This window comes from Erpetoichthys calabaricus, chromosome 17, assembly GCF_900747795.2.
Source record: "Erpetoichthys calabaricus chromosome 17, fErpCal1.3, whole genome shotgun sequence".
NCBI classification, from domain to species: Eukaryota; Metazoa; Chordata; class Cladistia; order Polypteriformes; family Polypteridae; genus Erpetoichthys; species Erpetoichthys calabaricus.
In genome coordinates, this window is record NC_041410.2 from 26,945,213 (window position 1) to 26,964,057 (window position 18,845).

The 18,845-nt window shown below is 39.1% G+C and overlaps 1 protein-coding gene across 2 annotated transcripts in view; it reads left to right on the forward strand.

The window, feature by feature from the left end:
• hpn (hepsin) overlaps positions 1 to 18,845 on the forward strand; it is a 91,949-nt gene that overhangs the window by 29,612 nt on the left and 43,492 nt on the right. For both annotated transcript variants that reach the window (XM_028823274.2, XM_028823275.2), the window contains exon 3: positions 15,326 to 15,427. In XM_028823274.2, coding sequence (XP_028679107.1) covers positions 15,326 to 15,427 — 102 coding nt within the window. The remainder of the gene's footprint in view (positions 1 to 15,325; positions 15,428 to 18,845) is intronic.

The window sequence follows — 18,845 nt, forward strand, 5'->3', positions numbered from 1 at the left end:
GACAGCCTTGCAGACTGTATCAGGTTTTTCTCCAGCATATCCCTGTATTTTGCTGCCTTCATTTTACCTTCTACTTCCACAAGACTACTATGGCCTGCTTCAGAGAAGCATCCCCACATCACGAGGCTGCCAGCACCATATTTTATAGTGGGAATGGTGTCTTTTTAATAATGTGCAGTGTCTGAATTATGCCAAACATAAATATTTGGTCTGATGGCCAAAGAACTTTATTGTCATTTCATCAGAGCATAGGACCATCAGGGTCACCCATATGCCTTATGACAAACTCTAGCCAAGATGTCTTAACGTTTTTATCAACGGTGGCTTTCTATTTGACACTCTCCCATAAAGCTGTAATTGGTAAAGCACCCAGACTATTTCTCATTGCCTGCTCAGTGTCCACTACCGGTACTCATAAAGCAAGAACGGGGAATTGTCGATACAGAGTTTGCATGTGAACTGCCACAGTTCAAGCACTGTGAATACTTATCAATTATTTTGTGTTTTATATTTGTAGTACTGGGGTGTTGTGCCATGTTAGCCATTATGAATGTAGTAAGAAGTCAAGCAAAATGACACCTTTTATTGGCTAACTAAAAAGATTTCAATATGCAAGCTGTCAAGGCAACTCAGGCCCCTTCTTCAGGCAAGATGTGTTTTATATTTTTAATTAATTCAGACTACTTTTCAGAAATCTGTTTTTACTTCGACATTAAATAGTCTTTTTCTGTTAAAAAGAAGCCAAATTAATTCGGTTGACTTAATGTTGTATAGCAATAAAATGTGAAAACTTCCAGGGGTTGAATACTTTTTATAGGCACTGAATTTTATGATGAACAAGTAAAAGAGCTGTAAACTAATGAGAACTTCTAAATCTGGATTGCTTCTCTAATCTGTGATCATACTATGAGAAGGATTTGTAAGATGGATGCTAAATAATAAGAGTGTCTAAAATCTGCAGATAGGTGATTAAAGTAAAAAACACAGTCTTGCTTTCAAAGTTAGAGTAACCATTAACCATTATGCAAACACATCAGCACTGAAATTACTGTGACAGTGAGGTAGAATTTTTTCAAATAGTACTTTGGTTCTACTAACATTAGCATTTGCCTTAATTTAAGTAAGTCACTCGACATATGATTTGCAATTGCAAGTCATTCTGTGCTCTAATTTCATAACTACGCAGAATATATTACTCATATTTAGGGGCTACTACTCCTGTAACTTGTTGCTTGGACTGTTTTTGCTTGTTCCTGGGCACATGTCTAGCCAGAGGAAGCATCAAAAGGAAATTAAGCCATTGGCCAGACTAGCATATCTTTCCGCAATAAGAAGATGTCCAAACAATTCATTACACTCTATATCACTTAATTATTTTGACATTTTGTCAGTGGCATCACTCTGGTGTATGTGTCTTCCAGTGTTTTAACATGGGAGTTTGTCTAGCAGTGGACACCATAATGAGGTCTTTACATGCAGTATACTTGCATGACATGGAAATAACCTGAAAATGCATTTACAACAAAGTAAAAGCTGTCAAAAACAGAAAGTGCAAACACATGTTGAGCCAGATGTTAAACCTGGCAGACAGTGAATAGAATATCCACTTTATTATTTCAGTATAGAGCACAAAGTTAGCCAAAGAGGCTAAAGATGAATGAGTCTGCAACAATTTGAAATTATACACACAGCTTGTAATTGAAACTGCAATCTACAGTAGGTGGGGAAAACTAAAATATTCAGGAATTGCAAAAGGAGTAAAACAAGCAGATAACTACACTTAAACATTAACATTATACAATGTCATTGACTGTTATTACCTGCCTCGCACTCTCCACCTTGCATTTTTTAACTTGCACTGCGTTTTGTATCACTCTTTAATTAATATTGTTTTTATCAGTATGCTGCTGCTGGAGTATGTGAATTTCCCCTTGGGGATTAATAAAGTATCTATCTATCTATCTATCTATCTATCTATCTATCTATCTATCTATCTATCTATCTATCTATCTATCTATCTATCTATCTATCTATCTATCTATCTATCTATCTATCTATCTATCTATCTATCTATCTATCTATCTATCTATCTATCTATCTATCTATCTATCTATCTATCTAAACTTGCTTTCAGACTTAAGCTGTTCATCAAATCACCACAAATAGATGAATATCAAGATGGGTCCTTGCAAGTTAGTTGGACTTGCATGAGAAGCATCAGAGATGCTTAATCTGTATGCGTATAGATGATTTGGACGAGCAGTGTTTCAAGTTGCAGAGAAAAATAAGCTCAATAAAATTTAGTCATGCTATAGATTGAAGTATTACTATTAAACTATAGTATAGTACTCAGATCATGAGAAGTTTTGAAACTCATGTTCATGGAAGGATTTACCTGAGCTCAGTTCAATTGAATTCTTTTTTTTAATCACTGTGTTCAGGCTCAGAGCACTTACACATAGGTATATATAAGTACTATTTACTAACAGTAAGTTATTAAATCATACATTCATTGTTTCACATTTGTAGAGAACCTCACACATTTATCTGTAAATTGTCAAAGTCACAGACCATTATAACTAAAGCTGCTGTTATGCATCTTAATTTCTCCGACAGTTAAGCATCTTAATTAATTTCTCTGACAATATCCTAGGTCAAAGCCTAATATAATAACTGGGAATTATCAGGTCAGTCTATTTATCTGTGAAGAAAGAAGGAAAATGAGCTGTCAAACAAGCAAACTAGTTACATCAGCCTTACGTACAGTAAGGTGTACTGATCTTAGCAGACTTAGATCATGTATAAACGTTTATGAGTAACTTGATCATTCCATAGAAGTTGGATTCTTTTTTAAGAGTAACTATCTGAAAGCATATGGAGACTGAATATATTGTGAATAATGAGAATTACTTTCTAACCCAATCCTGTGGGACTTTGTAAATGCAACTGTGATTCAATAGCTATACACAGTGCATTGAGCTTTTATGAACAGAAATACTGAATGATAAGAATGTGGTTGCAAGAACAGTGGTGGACAGAAAAAACTGAAAAAGTTATTACAATGTGGATTTTATAATATTTTAAGCTGGTGGATTTAAAATGGCACATCAGAAATGGTATCATTGTATGTTTATACACTATGGTGTGAGGTCCAGTTAGGTGCACTACAAACCTCTGTTAAGACAAAGGAACACCCAGTAGTATTGAGCAAAATCATTGGCTATCACAGGGCATCACATAAAACAAGTACCCTGAAAAGCAGTGGACTGAGCAGTCAACTGAATATCTTGACCTTCATCTTGGTGAAAACAGAATCTTCGAGGAAGTGACAGGAGTAACTCTGCTGGCTTTCATGGATCCAGGGAGGGTTCATATAGGCCCTGGCTCCAATTGTTTGGGCAGCTGGCAAGTGGCCTTAACCTTTAAGCCTCTACAGAGCCCATAGGTGGAGACAGTGGTGGCTGTGATAAGCTCTATGTAAAACATTATAGAATATAATATTTAATACTACCCTTATGGACATGAAAAGGAAAACATTCATGGGTTTTGAGCAATTTGTACAGTAATTCCTTTTGCTTGCTAATCAGTTTATTTTTCTACCTATTTATCATATTTCTGGTCTTTTTAAACTGTAACTCCATCAAAATGGAATAACAAAGATGTCTTAGATAAATTAGACATAAATTAGGTGGTCTACTGTATAAAATTTGCCTTGAATATTTAACTATTTGACAATAATTTTTGCTTGGAGATTCAATTTGCAACTCCTCTGTGTATTGCTTACTGACTACTCCAGCATATTCATGACATATACGGGTATTACGAGAAGAGGAGAACAGAATGTGACGTATATTTGTTTACATTTGTTTAAGGACTATTTCATTTATGTTAGGTAGAATGCCCAGAGGGGACTTGGCGGTCTCATTGCCTGGAACCCCTGCAGATTTTATTTTTTTCTCCAGCTTTCTGGAGTTTTTTTTTTTTTTTTTTTTCTGTCCACCCTGGTCATTGGACCTTACTCCTTTTCTATGTTAACTAACGTTGCCTTATTTTAATTTATTTTGTCTTTTATTTTTCTTTTCTTCATTATGTAAAGCACTTTGAGCTACTTTTTGTATGAAAATGTGCTATATAAATAAATGTTGTTGTTGTTGTTGTACATGCTCCCTATCCTTAATAAAGTCATAAACAGTGTAACAGTTGTATGGCTGCTCTTCCATGAGGTGTTTGAAGTGGAATGCAGACAGTAAAATTTTAAAACACAAAATAATACATAACCATAACAATTAACACTATTCTGGCTCACTAAAGTTGTTAGAAAGTTGTTATATAAATAAATAAACTATACATATGATAAAAAAAAAAATTGTCACTATTAGTTGGAGGTGGAGCATGGTCAAGGGTTAAAAAAAAGACAGGCCACAAGGATAAAAACTGGACAAGGAAAAGACCAGGGGTCTCATTTATAAAGCTGGCACACATGCAAAAAGAGGCCCAGAATGTGCGTATACAATTTTCCATGCAATCGACAGGATTTATTAAAAACAAGACAAAAAAAACATTTGACATGTGTATATGTACAGTAACTCTAACCCATACTCTAACCCATACGTATGCAACTTTTAGGAGAAACTGGGAAATGAGGACACCCTTGATCAAGCAGCAAACCAGCTAAATGATGACTCGCATGCATAATAGTTTGCATCACCGAACCGTTATTATAATTTGCAAGTATCTCAGCTAAGGTTCACTCTGTCATGCCTGCTTTGCTGGAAGCCATTAACCTATGGACAAAATACTATATCCAGTTTTTGTACGGTGTGGATGCATATACATATACCATAACATGTTGTTACAAGCATAAAACTGCTGTTTCATTTTAATGCGCTCATACAGAAATAAGGGCACCTAGCGAGAATGAAGCTACTTTTGTTAACCATAAGCAGTTAAATTCTTTTAGTACACAAGTCATCTGTGACGCCAAGATGAGACTGACAATCGTCAGGACTGTTCTGGCAAAATGCTGCATAAAAAGGCATCTCCAATTACAGATGCGATTTGCAGATTGAAATCGGAGAGCATGGATGTGTTTTTCTCCATATTGTCACGAGAGATTGGAGATTGGACCCTTTTTTTTCTTTTATTTCAGGCACGGTGAGACTGGGGCTCATGGCCATTCAGCATATTTTCTCTTGTTGCTGACACCTGTACTATACAACCAACTAAAGGTTATTTGAGTACCTCTGATCAAGAGACAAGAACTTCTGTCTCACATTGCTGGATATGCCATGTAGGTGACTGCTCCGCCAGCCAATGATGCTCTGCAGCATTGTGATAGCATATGCTTTAGGTTGATTAGCATGGTTCATATATGGTTGGGGTTTAAGGTGCATCCATGAATACATATTTACAAGAAGATTAAGATTTGGAAAGGGTAAATTGTGTAAAAATGTGCGTACACCAGGTTTTTTATAAATCAGATTTTTTTTGGGGTACTCATTTTTCAGTCTTTTGCCATTTTTTGGAATACATATACAGTACTGTACACTCACACTCAAAATCATGCAAACTTTGTGTTGACTTAAGCAAATGCCTGCTCTTGACATTCAAATCCAGGCTGAAGAGACACTTGATCTCACTGGCTTTTTAAGGGCCATCCTATCATTGGCAAGTTTCAACTGTCCCACTATTCACCATGATAATAACATATGCATGTGACCCAATTTGTACTGCAAACTGTGTAAGCGCTGCCAGGGAGTTGTTACCTTAATCTGTAGTCACCTTTCTTTGTAATTTTATATTGTAATAATAGTTGATCTGTGAAGTTTCTTTAAATAGTACTGAGTTTTCAACAGATTCAGAAATTTTAGGCATTTTTGTGGGGCTTAAGGCACTCCTAGAAATATCAAAGCCACCATATAGCGCCCATTCACAACAAATAAAAAAGGTATATTACTAGTTACCATAGTCACACTTTGCGCACATGAAGAAGGAGAATAGATTTTTTTCAGTAAATATGATAAATTCATATTGACCAATAATATTTTATAGCTAAAATCATAGCTCTATGTAGGGACAGTCATGTTTTAAACATATTGGATTTTGTCAGTTGGCCCACTTTTGATTTTTATTGTATTAGCTTGTATAGTTGATAATGTATTATAACCTTATGAGTATGTCTTGTTCATGCAGTTAATGATTTATATAAATTAATGATTGATGTAGTGATTGACTGCTTAATAAAGTGAACGTTTAGTAAGAATACTTAAATGAAATTCCCTAATGGCTGTTGACTGTCTCAGAAATTAACCTTTTGAAAGGTTAAGATAGTCTTCGCTGGTGCCCTGCCTGGGATTTGTTCCTGCCTTGCACCCTGTGCTGGCTGGGATTGGCTCTAGCAGACCCCCTTGACCCTGTGTTAGGATATAGCGGGTTGGATAATGGATGGATAGATGGATGGAGAAAGTCTTCATCTTGCCAAAAGATGCTGAAAGGTGACATTGACATCTCAAGCACAGAAGAGCACTTTTTCTAATCTGCATGCATCTTTCAATATGCTGTCCTCCCATTTTGAAATTGACATGTCTTCTGTCATCTGCAGTGTTTCAAGGGCTAATGATGAGTTGCATTTATTTGGAAGTTACAATGGCAGAGAACATCTGTTTGAGATGAACCTGGTGTGGTTGTGTTCAGTGATGAAAACTGGAAAGGAGTTAACTCTTACTGTAAAGCTACTAATGGTATCCATATTTGGTGTAACAATTGCTAAATATTGTATCTATGATGCATGGATGGCAAATGCTAAATTATTACAGTTGTTGTTATCACTATGGTCACTATCAGTTAACAGAGAACACTTTAAAATAGTTTTGGATGTTGCTGGCTGCTATCTTCATTTTGTAAGGAATGTCGCCTTATTTGCTGCATCATTAAGATATCTCATGTGTAATCTGTAAGGAGATAAAGCTGCATTTGTCTGGGCCAGTGCTGGAGTCTGTCGAGTATTTGAGGACCATCACGGATCAGTATATTCGTTTTTACAGTGTGGAGGATGGCTGCGACCCTTGCCCGGCTGGAAAACCTACAAGCTGGAAGAACCGGGGAAGTCATTCTATTCAGAGTGTTACCTTCCCCGGACCGCTATTTGGCATCCCACCCTGGGTTGCAGTGGTGCCTCAGACTCCTGTAGGGCTTCAAGGGAGTTGGAGTTGGTTGCAGACCTGTTGGGATCCGGGCACGCCACCAGGGGGTGCTGCAACAACTGCTGAGCCCTCTTGGGTGGGTTTTTCCGCCACACCCGGAAGTGCTGCCGGAAGTAGGTCAACGAGCACCAGGAGCACTTCTGGGTTGTTATAAAAGGAGCCAGCAGTCACCGCTCTGGGAGCCAGAGTTGGGAGGAGGGAGACAAAGCTTGCCTGGAGGAAAAAGGAAAAGGGAAAGGAGAAAGTAAAGAAGAAGAGTACTGTGTAGAGGTGTGCTTGTGTTTTGAGAACTGTGTTTAACTTGTGGGAACAAGGAAGGTGTTTCCCACAAGGAAAAATAAAAATAAAAACTCTTGTGTGCTTTGAACCCGTGTTCTACACCTGTCTGTGTCAGGGCTGGCCTTTACAACAGAAAATCTGTTTCAGAAGTTGATTTGTCACTATACCTGCTTTTAAAGTTCTTATTCTTCACTCTTTCCATCACCTTTTTTATAAAGGATAACTGTACCCATATAATGGTGACACTCATTAAAATGTGGGAGAGCGGTATAAAAAAAAAATCAAATCAACAAGAAATAAAAATAATTTACATTGCCAAAGAAAATGAAAATGTCAAAATAAACTACTAATGCAGTGATTCTGATGCTTGGCAGACAGCAACTCTGGGTGGAAGATGTTAAAAAAGTCAGCTCCAGCCTGAGGCACATGTGAGTCTACAGATGAGAAGGGTTAGTGGTAGGAGAAACAGGTCATAGTGATGAGATCTTAGAGACTTGCAACTTAGAAAGGAGAATTATTTGAGTGTGCAGATGGGGAGAAAACGTATCTAAGAATAAATATGAGAAACAGCACATCATCTACTAAAAGAGGAAGAAACCAAGTGAAGCGAGTGCATTGATGAGAGGAAGGGTGAGATTATAGGGTGGTGAGCACACATGAACGAGAGTAAGAGACAGAGTGAAAGAGACGGCAAGAAAATTGCCATATTTCTTTTTTTTAACAATTTTATAAGATTCTTATATTTTTTGATCATTTGTGTTGAAAAAATGCATCTTTTTCCTTTTGTTCTTTGCATTGCAAAAGCTGCTTTATAAGTTGATGATCAAACATAAGTTTCAGTAAAGTGAAGGTTTTAAAAAAGCCATATAACTGATTGCATGTATCACAGAAACAATTAAGATTAGTTATCATAAGCAACGCTAAAACTTCCACCCTCACTCAAAACAGAGAGCTAATTAGTAATAAAAGACAGGCTCACTGTGTTATACAACCTCTTATTAATTAAACCCATAGGAGTTTAGCAGAAACATAGGCCGGACCTCAGCAAACTTATTTTAGAATAACATTAATGAAATCTTGATAAATTCTAAAGAAGATCTGTACAGTTCCATGCAAGGAAGAGTTGATTTTTTTCTAGTTTTACATAATATAAAATATATTTTTTGAGCTATAGAAGGTGCAATAGGATTCTTCCAGTTGTGCAAAATTAATCAACGAACTAACAGTGTAGTGTAGGAAATAATGGCCAGTTTATCAGCAGATAGTCTTCTTCTTTCTGCTGCTCCCGTTAGGGGTTGCCACAGCGGATCATCTTCTTCCATATCTTTCTGTCCTCTCCATCTTGTTCTGTTACACCCATCACCTGCATATCCTCTCTCACCACATCCATAAACCTCCTCTTAGGCCTTCCTCTTTTCCTCTTCTCTGGCAGCTCTATCCTTAGCATCCTTCTCCCAATATACTCAGCATCTCTCCTCTGCACTTGTCCAAACCAATGCAATCTCGCCTCTCTGACTTTGTCTCCCAACCATCCAACTTGAGCTGACCCTCTAATGTCCTCATTTCTAATCCTATCCATCCTCATCACACCCAGTACAAATCTTAGCATCTTTAACTCTGCCACTTCCAGCTCTGTCTCCTGCTTTCTGGTCAGTGCCACCGTCTCCAACCCATATAACATAGCTGGCCTCACTACCGTCCTGTAGACCTTCCCTTTCACTCTTGCTGATACTCGTCTTTCACAAATTACTCCTGACACTCTTCCCCACCCATTCCACCCTGCCTGCACTCTCTTTTTCACATCTCTTCCACAATCTCTATTACTCTGTACTGTTGATCCCAAGTATTTAAACTCATCCACCTTCGCCAACTCTACTCCCTGAAACCTCACCAGTCCACTGACCTCCCTCTCATTTACACACGTATTCTGTCTTGTTCCTACTGACCTTCATTCCTCTCCTCTCTAGAGCATATCTCCACCTCTCCAGAGAGTCCTCAACTAGCTCCCTACTATCGCTACAGATCACAATGTCATTAGCAGATAGTCTAAACCCCAAAAATGTCTGCAAGAGGATTTTCAATAATCGCACATCTTAAATTAACTGATATATAAGAAAAAAATCTTTTCTCTAAAGGGTTATAATTTTGGACAGTCCCAAAACATATGCCTGAGCAAGGCCAGAGCTACCTGGCACCATTCACAATTAGGATAAAGTTCCTGAAATATTTTAGATTTTAGTTTTAATTTGGTGAAGTTTATCCAGTGTACAATTCTCACCCAAATTAGTATGTTATTCCTAGATTGAAGAGGAATACATTTTGTGAATTATCGAATTCAACTACTTTGTTTGAGATATTGATGGAGTGATCTCTTTCCCAGCCTTGCCAAGGGTAGTCTAGTGGCATGTCATTTGAGCATATTTGATAAAGTCTGGAAATGCTGCCAGTATTCTTTTCCTTACTAGTAAAAATACTGCCATATCTGAGCATTGCTAGTGGATTATGGGAAGTTAGACAATTTTTTTTAAAAAGTTCCTAACTTATAAACAGAAAAATAGGTGGGCTGAAGGAATTCCATGGTTACAACAGAGCTCACCAAAAGCTGCAAACCTGTTATCAATAACAAGAACTCTGAAGGATGAGATGCCTAGTACAGTATTTCTTCAATGAGATACCACACTCCTGCCAGGCTATTGGCTATGTCTTAATTTATTGTTAATAAATGCATTTGACATACAATGGTAAATAAAGTCTGCCAAAACATCAGCAAATTATGAACTGATAGGCCAATCTTATATCCATCCATCCATCCATTTTCCAACCCACTGAATCCAAACACAGGGTCACAGGGGTCTGCTGGAGCCAATCCCAGCCAACGCAGGGCACAAGGCAGGAACCAATCCCGGGCAGGGTGCCAACCCACCGCAGGACACACACAAACACACCCACACACCAAGCACACACTAGGGCCAATTTAGAATCGCCAATCAACCTAACCAGCATGTCTTTGGGTTGTGGGAGGAAACCTGAGCGCCCGGAGGAAACCCACGCAGACACAGGGAGAACATGCAAACTCCACGCAGGGAGGGCCCGGGAAGCGAACCCGGGTCCCCAGGTCTCCCAACTGCGAGGCAGCAGCGCTACCCACTGCGACACCGTGCTGCCCCCAATCTTATATTTTGGATGAAAATTGACTAACTTAGTCTAGTCTAGTCTTAGTCTAGTCTTAGTCTGGTGTATCTGTACTTCTCTATATGACTTAGCGTTTATGGCCATTGTGGCTGTGAGATAAATTAGGAAGTGGTGATGTAAGTAGTGGCATTAAAAGAAGGAGTGTTTTATTATCACTAAATTATTAGAGTGTATTTTATTTTATATTTTTACATGTTTTAGTAGAAGTTTCTTTAACCACATTTCTTTCTGAAGAGCTATTTCCATTTCGTAGCATTTATTTTTTTCACATGTCATCTCTGCTCTCTGATTTCCCCTGCTGACACCACCAAACATTAGTAGCACAATAACTTTCTTGTCTCTGAGGAGAGCTGTGGGATTAGTTAGGCACTGAAACTGGAAATTGTCCCCTTCTCACAACAGCGCGTCTTGTATGAAATCCTGTTTCTGACTTATCTGTGGTAGATTTTTTCTCAGTTTGGGTTTTGGCAGAGCCAAGTTAATATTAGCCTTGGATAGTGTAACCTTGTGGTAAAAGAACTGGAGACCATAAGGCTGTGCGCTGAAACCCCATCTTTAATTCATTATGTTGTTCTGAGACAGCTGCAAACCTGATTTTGCTTTCATTAAAGAAATATGTATTATATACAAAGAATATATACATATAAATCACTTCATATAGAAATGGCCATTTTTAGCCTTTAACTCCAAAGTATAAGACAGTGATGTTTTAATGATATCACCACCTCAAGTCTGATATATGGATATTTTATGTGGCTTAGTTCTTGATGTCCTTCCAGTGTAAAATCCTTTGTTCGTAAGCTTAGAATTTTTTGCCCAAACTAAGATATTGTTTGCCAGTCATCCTTTCAAAACTTTTTCAAAATATATACCAATGTTTTATTACATAGTCTATTGAAAGAGCCCTCTTCTGAATGTAACAGTCCCAAATGTACAGTACTTAGATAAACAAGCCCTGTGGTGGAAATGCAACCTGCTGAAGGAAATGCAATGCCTAAGATGCCCTTTGCAAGAACAAAGAGAGAGGATTTGAGATGATAGACATAGCTAAAGCTTCTTTTGTTGTCTGTCTGAAGATGCATCATACTGTTTTAGGTTTTATAAAGGTTGGGCATGTTCACTAACTAACATTTTGCCAAGCATCAGAGGGCGCAGTGAAGGAAATCCTGTAATTTTCACTTCAATTCATTCTGTTTTAAGGACAGATATATGACATCAGTGTCCTGGTGCTCTGGGGGATTACAGGCAGCAAAAAATGGCACAAGAAAGAATGAAGCACCTGCAAGGCTTTGATATACACACAAGTCACGCTACTTATATTTAGGAGAGGAGTGGTATGGCTTATATACCATATGTGATGTCTGTGGTGGAAAGACAACTTGTGTAGGCATCAATAAAAAAACATAATGTGACTTCAGTGAAGGCATCATACTGTAACAAGATGCTGGAAGTCAGGTAACCCAACAGTTTCCAGGGATGCCTGACTATCTGCTGCGAAATAAAGATAGTTCAGGATGAGGACATCTGATGAGTGTTATATGGCACATTGTTCCAATAGGTAATTTATGTCTCTGTCATAGTTTAAGTGGCTGAGAGGCTGCCAGAGTAGATTGGTGCTTTAAGGCTCAGAAATGCAAAGAGATTGGGAACTGCTGAGTGGAGCTGTAGCCTTCTGTCCTGGTTTGGGTGGAAGTGACTCTAAAATGAGGTTTAAGCTGAACCACCTCCAGAGGCAAGTTAAGTGTGGAGCTGGGAGGTGAGCAGGGACAAATGATCAATGGGAGGCCAAGAAACATGGAAAGATTGATGAAGGGAGATGAAGACACAGGAGATAAAAGGTGAAGAAAAAGAGGTGCTTTATTATGGTAATTACTGGTGAACAACAATAGACTGAAGTACAAACCTGTATAGTCAGACCTTGGGCAGCAATAGGGTCTTTTCTCTTCTCTTTTATGAGGACATGTCAAGAAAGTATGTGCAATCTCTATATATATAAAATCCAACATCTGTCTCTCTGTCTGTCTGTCTGTATGTCCACTTTTCATGAGAGAACTACTTAACGGGTTTAGATTGGGTTTTTGTCTATAATTTGCTTGAACATTCCGGTTGATTTTGCGACCTCTCTCATCACACTAAGTATCATAGTTCACTTGTGGCACCGTTTTATTTGCGCGAATCCGAGAGACATGCAGCGGGCTGAGGGGAGGGGGGATGGCGCCCTCCCCAGTCACGTGCCAGCCTTGGGTCGTATCTTACGTCTGCTTAGCTAGCAAATGAGAGAACTACTTAATGGATTTAGATCGGGATTTTTTTCTATAATTTGCTTGAACATTACGGTTGATTTTGCGACCTCTCTCATCACACTAAGTATCATAGTTCACTTATGGCACTGATTTATTTGCGTGAGCCCAAGAGACACGCAGCGGGCTGAGGGAATGGTGAGCGGGGCCCTTCTCACTCATGCGGCAGCCTCGGGGCGTATCTTACGTCTGCTTAGCTAGCAAACGAGAGAACTACTTAACGGATTTAGATCGTGATTTTTTTCTAGAATTTGCTTGAACATTCCAGTTGATTTTGCAACTTCTTTCATCATGCTAAGAAACATATTTCGCTTGCAAGAGCAATATATTCATGCTAATCCAAGACAGAGGCTATGGCCAAGGCGAGTGAGAAGTGTGATGTCAGGAGTAGGGAGCTGGTCAGGGAACTCCTCTCTGTCCTGTTTCACTTCTACGTGGGCACAGCTGTGAGAGACATCTAGTATATTTATGTAAATGAAAGCAGGAAAAGTAAAGAGTTTACCCAAGTGTCATGTCATTTCCAACATAGTCTCCTATGTTATTAAGACACTTAGTCCAATGGTCAGACACCTGTTTGCCAGATCCATGTCAAGGGTACCATTATAATATGCAAGGTGTCGCGAGTTATTGTCAGAAAAAGGACTGAAAGAGACAATAATCATATTCAAAAAATAAAAGGCAAGGGTCAAATACCACAAAGCAAAACAAAACTGAGGAACCGAAACCAAAGGGGAAAGACAAAGATTGAGAGCTGAGGAGCAAAATAGTTCTAAACCAGAGAATCAAAGCCCAACAGGAGAGCCTGCCTGTTTTGTGTTCCATTTGCAGTGGGACGTTGGAATTTCCAAGCTCCTAGTTAGAGTTTTCAACAGGAACAACCCATTAAGTCAGATTTCCAACTTAGAAACTTGGAGCTGGCCTGTCAAGTCCATGTTTGTCTGACTTCAGATCATGACGTCAATCTAAAATAAACCACAAACTTTATTAAAAGCTATAGTATTGTTCTGTCTATTTGTGTCTCATTAAGTCAGTTGTACACACAGTACTGTCCAACCTGTATCCGTGGTGGACGTGTTTCTACAATATTTGGGTACACAAAATACTGCATAATAACTTGTTATCAACTGCTTTTTATTCTAATGGAGCAAGCACAACAAAGGTTTTCCTGGATGCGTCCATATTGGTTTACTGGAACTCCGTCAACTTGGGTTTGACACCGTTCCCAGCTCCAACATTCGAGTTCTCAGGTAAATGCAATGCAGAATTACTACTACTAATAAAGAAAGGGTTTTTGCATCCACTGAGGATAACCTGAATGTGCGATGACTGCCATATTTATATGTAGTGTGTCGTATCATCACAAGCGTGCAATGTGGACACGTGAGCAGTACTAAGGCATTGCTTAAATAATGAAAACCAAGACTATAAAAATAATGATTTAATTTCAATTCAAAACGTAAAACAAATATAAAAACTGAATTTTAAGCATAAATGAGTCATATAAAATTGCAAAAATGCACACATAGAATTGTGTATATAGTGCAGTACATTACATACTGTTAACAGTAATAGACTTGTGTGCTCAACTTGATTGTTCTTCATCTATGTCTGCCAATTCTTTAAATTTGATTCCATTTGCTGAGACAAAATGTTACTTCTCTACTGTGCTAAAAGTTGATTGTGGATCTGTGCTCCTGACACACCTTCAGCTCGCAAAAAAGGGGAAAACAACATGCTGCTCTGTTTGGTGCCTATGGAAAGCGGCTTAGTTAACAGCACCCCAACAAAGAACCAGACCAGCATGGACCTGTGTTGCATCAAAAGCTGGCAAATGCATGCACAACTACCACTGCAGCCAACAGTATAAAAATATTAAGAAATGATTAAGGATAGTTTTTGACTTACCTTTGTAATTTGTACTCTCCTTTTTAGGATTGGAACTTTGTTCTTGGTAATTTTTACATAACACACAGTAGCAGATCATGGTCATGTATGTAACCAATTGTTAGATATATTAAATACTTTGATGGAAGTTGTTATTACTCTGAGGAAGTAAGGACTGAAAAGAAAGTGTTAAGATAGGAGAGGAAGAGCACCAGGTGAAGGGACGTTAAAACTAAATAATTTTACTGCATTCTGTTATTAAATAGAAGAAGACTGATCCTAATGGTGGATTTCTGCCCAGATCTTTGCATCACAAAGTGTTAAGAACCCATAAAATTCTACAAATCAAGTAACAGCAGCTTAAATGAGAATATCATAGCTCTATTTTACATGTTCAGAATAAAGAAAATAATTTACAAATAAATGCTCAATGATGATAATAGCTCATGTGTCTCTTTTCTCTTCCAGCCATACCCCAATCAACCTGCCTGACTCCCACCAAAATCTCAGTTATCACCCTTGGAATTCTAGTATTCCTGTCCGGGATTGGTGTGGCTGCCTGGGCCATTGGTAAGTCCTGAGAGTGTGCTGACTGACCAATAGATTTTGAGCACATTTCTCTTTTAACTTGTCTTTGCTATGATTCGTATGCCTTGATTTTGGCTTATGCAGCACTCCATGCACAATTTTCTTCACATGCATATTTAACTCTATATTCAGCTTTGGCAGTGTGCATCTTTTTAGGTAAATGCTACCTTCATACCGGTCTGGATTGAGCAGGTTAAAAAATGACATGACGTGGCATGGCTACCTTAATAAGGATGGAATGGTGACATAGTGGCTAGTACTGCTGCCTCACACTTGCAAAGATGCAGGTTCAGTATATTTATGGATGATTTTGCACGTTGTCTCTGTGTCTGTGTAGTTGGCTTCTCTTATGATACTCCTGTTACCTCACACATTACATCTTTGGTTGACTGATGCCTTTATGTTAGCCACTGGTTTGTTTGCATGAGTGTGCACTGCAATGGACCTGTCTTCTATTCACAGTTGCATTCTGCTATCCATATTACTAAACGAGAATGGTAAACCGGATGGACGCAGGGACATCCGGCCATGGGCCGTGGACGCAAAAGACATACTGCGCAGGCGCCCCACAAATCCCCCCCCCCCCCCCTCCAAGCAACGGAAACCGGATGGAATGCAACGTAAAATAAGAAATGAGGCGCCGCGCACATAGCACACAGAAAAAAGGAGTCAGACGCCGGCGCCGCACACAGCGACACACGAAGCCAATTGCACACGAAACGGGACACACACAAAGAAGAGGATTGAGACCCACGACACACAAAGCCCCCCTCCAGTAACTGAAATAAGAAATGAGGCGACGCGCCCCTAGAACACCAAAAACAAAGGAGTCATACGCAAGCACCACATAGCACACGAAACGGTTCGCACACAAAAAAGACGATTCAGACCCACGACACACAAACACCCCCTCCACTAACAGAAATAAAAAGTCAGGCAACAAGCCCCTAGCACACAAAAAAAAGAAGACGCGAGCGCCACACAAAGCCCATTGGACACGAAACGGGACAGACTACAGACATAGCACACGAAACGTACACAAAAAGGACGATTCAGACCCACGACCACACTAACATGAATAAGAAATGACACACAAAACCCCATTTCTGAACGAACCGTCCGTATTAAACATACGTCATCTCAACACATTCACACTATGCAGCATAGGTGGATCTCATTACAATGAGGCACTATTAACCGTTCAACTGCAGAAAAGGCTCCATATTAACAGTGAGTGCGATCCTCCTTATTACTTATCCATATTTCTAACGCTGAAGAACAAACAAGTCATGAATTCACGATCACGGGTACAAAACGATACGGCTCGGGTAACGGGACCAAACACACGAACCCGCATGAAAAAAAACAATACACGTCGGCGCCTACAACGCGCTTCTGAAACTCCGGAAGAAAAAATGTCTCGGCTCCAAAAACGCAAAGCTCAACTAACACAGTTACAGAAACGAACCCAAATGGACAGACACAATGAACGTAGACGCATGCAGCGCGCGTCTCACAGTGCTGCATCGAAACAGGCACGGGTTCAAAACGAAACACCTCCTGTCTCAAACATACAGAAACGGCAGCGAAGGGACAAAAGAAATAAACGCAGACGTCTACAACACAATGCACACCGTAAACTACAACGGGCTTCTCACACAGCACAGGCAAATCGATTACAGCTCCAAAACAACACGTCCCAAATACTGGACATACAACGACGCGCCTCTCAAACGGCACAAGCAAAACATACACGTCATGGACATCAACGCCAGACACCTGCTAAACACTTGCGCCAGTTAGCTGACAACGCGTTCAATAATGAGTCCACTATTCAGGAAAATTCATTGGGATTAATGAATGTCATTTGCAATCATTGTCATTCACTTAACTTCCCTGAAGAAACAACTGGCAATACAAGTAATGAATTTACACGTTGTTGTCAAAAGGGTCAAATTAGACTGCCTCCTTTACATTCATATCCTGAATATCTACAGAAGCTTCTAACTAACAATGTACCTGAAAGTAAAAACTTTATGAACTGCATTAGATCCTACAAATCGGTATCCACTATGAACATGAACAGTAGCACTGCACGTGACATCCGTCTTGCAAAACTGTTAATTATTGATGAATGTACAATGGCATCCAGTCACTTACTCAACACCATTGATAAACTTCTACAATAATAATAATGAATAATAATATTCCCTTTGGAGGAAAGGTACTTTTATTAGGAGGAGATTTTAGACGGTGCTTAGCTATTGTTCCACATGCCATGCACTCAGCTATTGTTCAGTCCACCTTAAAATACGCAGACAATTGGCATTGCTTTCAAAAGATACAGTTAGTACAAAACATGCGATGTCCAGATCCAGATTATAACAATTGGTTATTACAACTGGGAGATGGTACACTCACCAATACAGATAGACTTCACCCAGATATTATTACAATTCCTCAAGCCTTTATCTGCGATGACTTAGTTACAGAGATATTTGGAACAGCAATCTCATTAGACCAAATGCCCCTTTTAACACAACGCACTATATTATGTCCAAAAAATATTAATGTGGATCACATAAATACCCAAGTCATTGCATTACTTCCTGGAGAGACACAACTCTTTCTAAGCTCTGACAAAGTTGACTCTGATGACGACAATGACCATCTTCATTTCCCCTTAGAATATTTAAACACTATTTACCCAGCCGGATTACCACAACACAATCTTAGCCTTAAAAACGGAACAATCATCATGCTATTAAGAAACCTTAACACTAAACAGGGTTTATGCAATGGCACATGTTTGGTCATCAACACCATGACACACAATGTTATTCAAGCGACAGTTCTTAAAGGATCACATGCTAACAATACTGTTCTGATTCCTAGAATTGACCTTACAAGTTCTGACCTGGAATTACCTTTTACACTTAAACGGCGACAGTTCCCCATTAACTCTGCATTTGCCATGACCATCAACAAATAACAAGTACAAACCATGGACAACGTTGGCATCTACCTCTCTGAACCCGTTTTTGGACATAGACAACTTTATGTGGCCTTCTCACGAGTTCGACGTTCATCTGACGTTAAAGTTAAGGTTATAAGTGCTCCATGCCAAGGAAAACTCATTCAAGGACAACACACCATCTTTACTACTAATGTTGTGTACAAAGAAATTTTCCAATAAACCTTTACACTGTGCCACACACTTTATTGTTTGCTTTCTATATGCATCATCTACACCTTCACACTATGCTATATCTCATTCATACATCACGCTCTTTGTCATTTCCCAACACCAGGGGTTGGCGAGCGAAGCGAGCAGGGGGCAGAGCCCCCTAGTTGAACTCTAAAGGTTCAGTAATTGGTTGTGTTTTCACTGAACAATGTG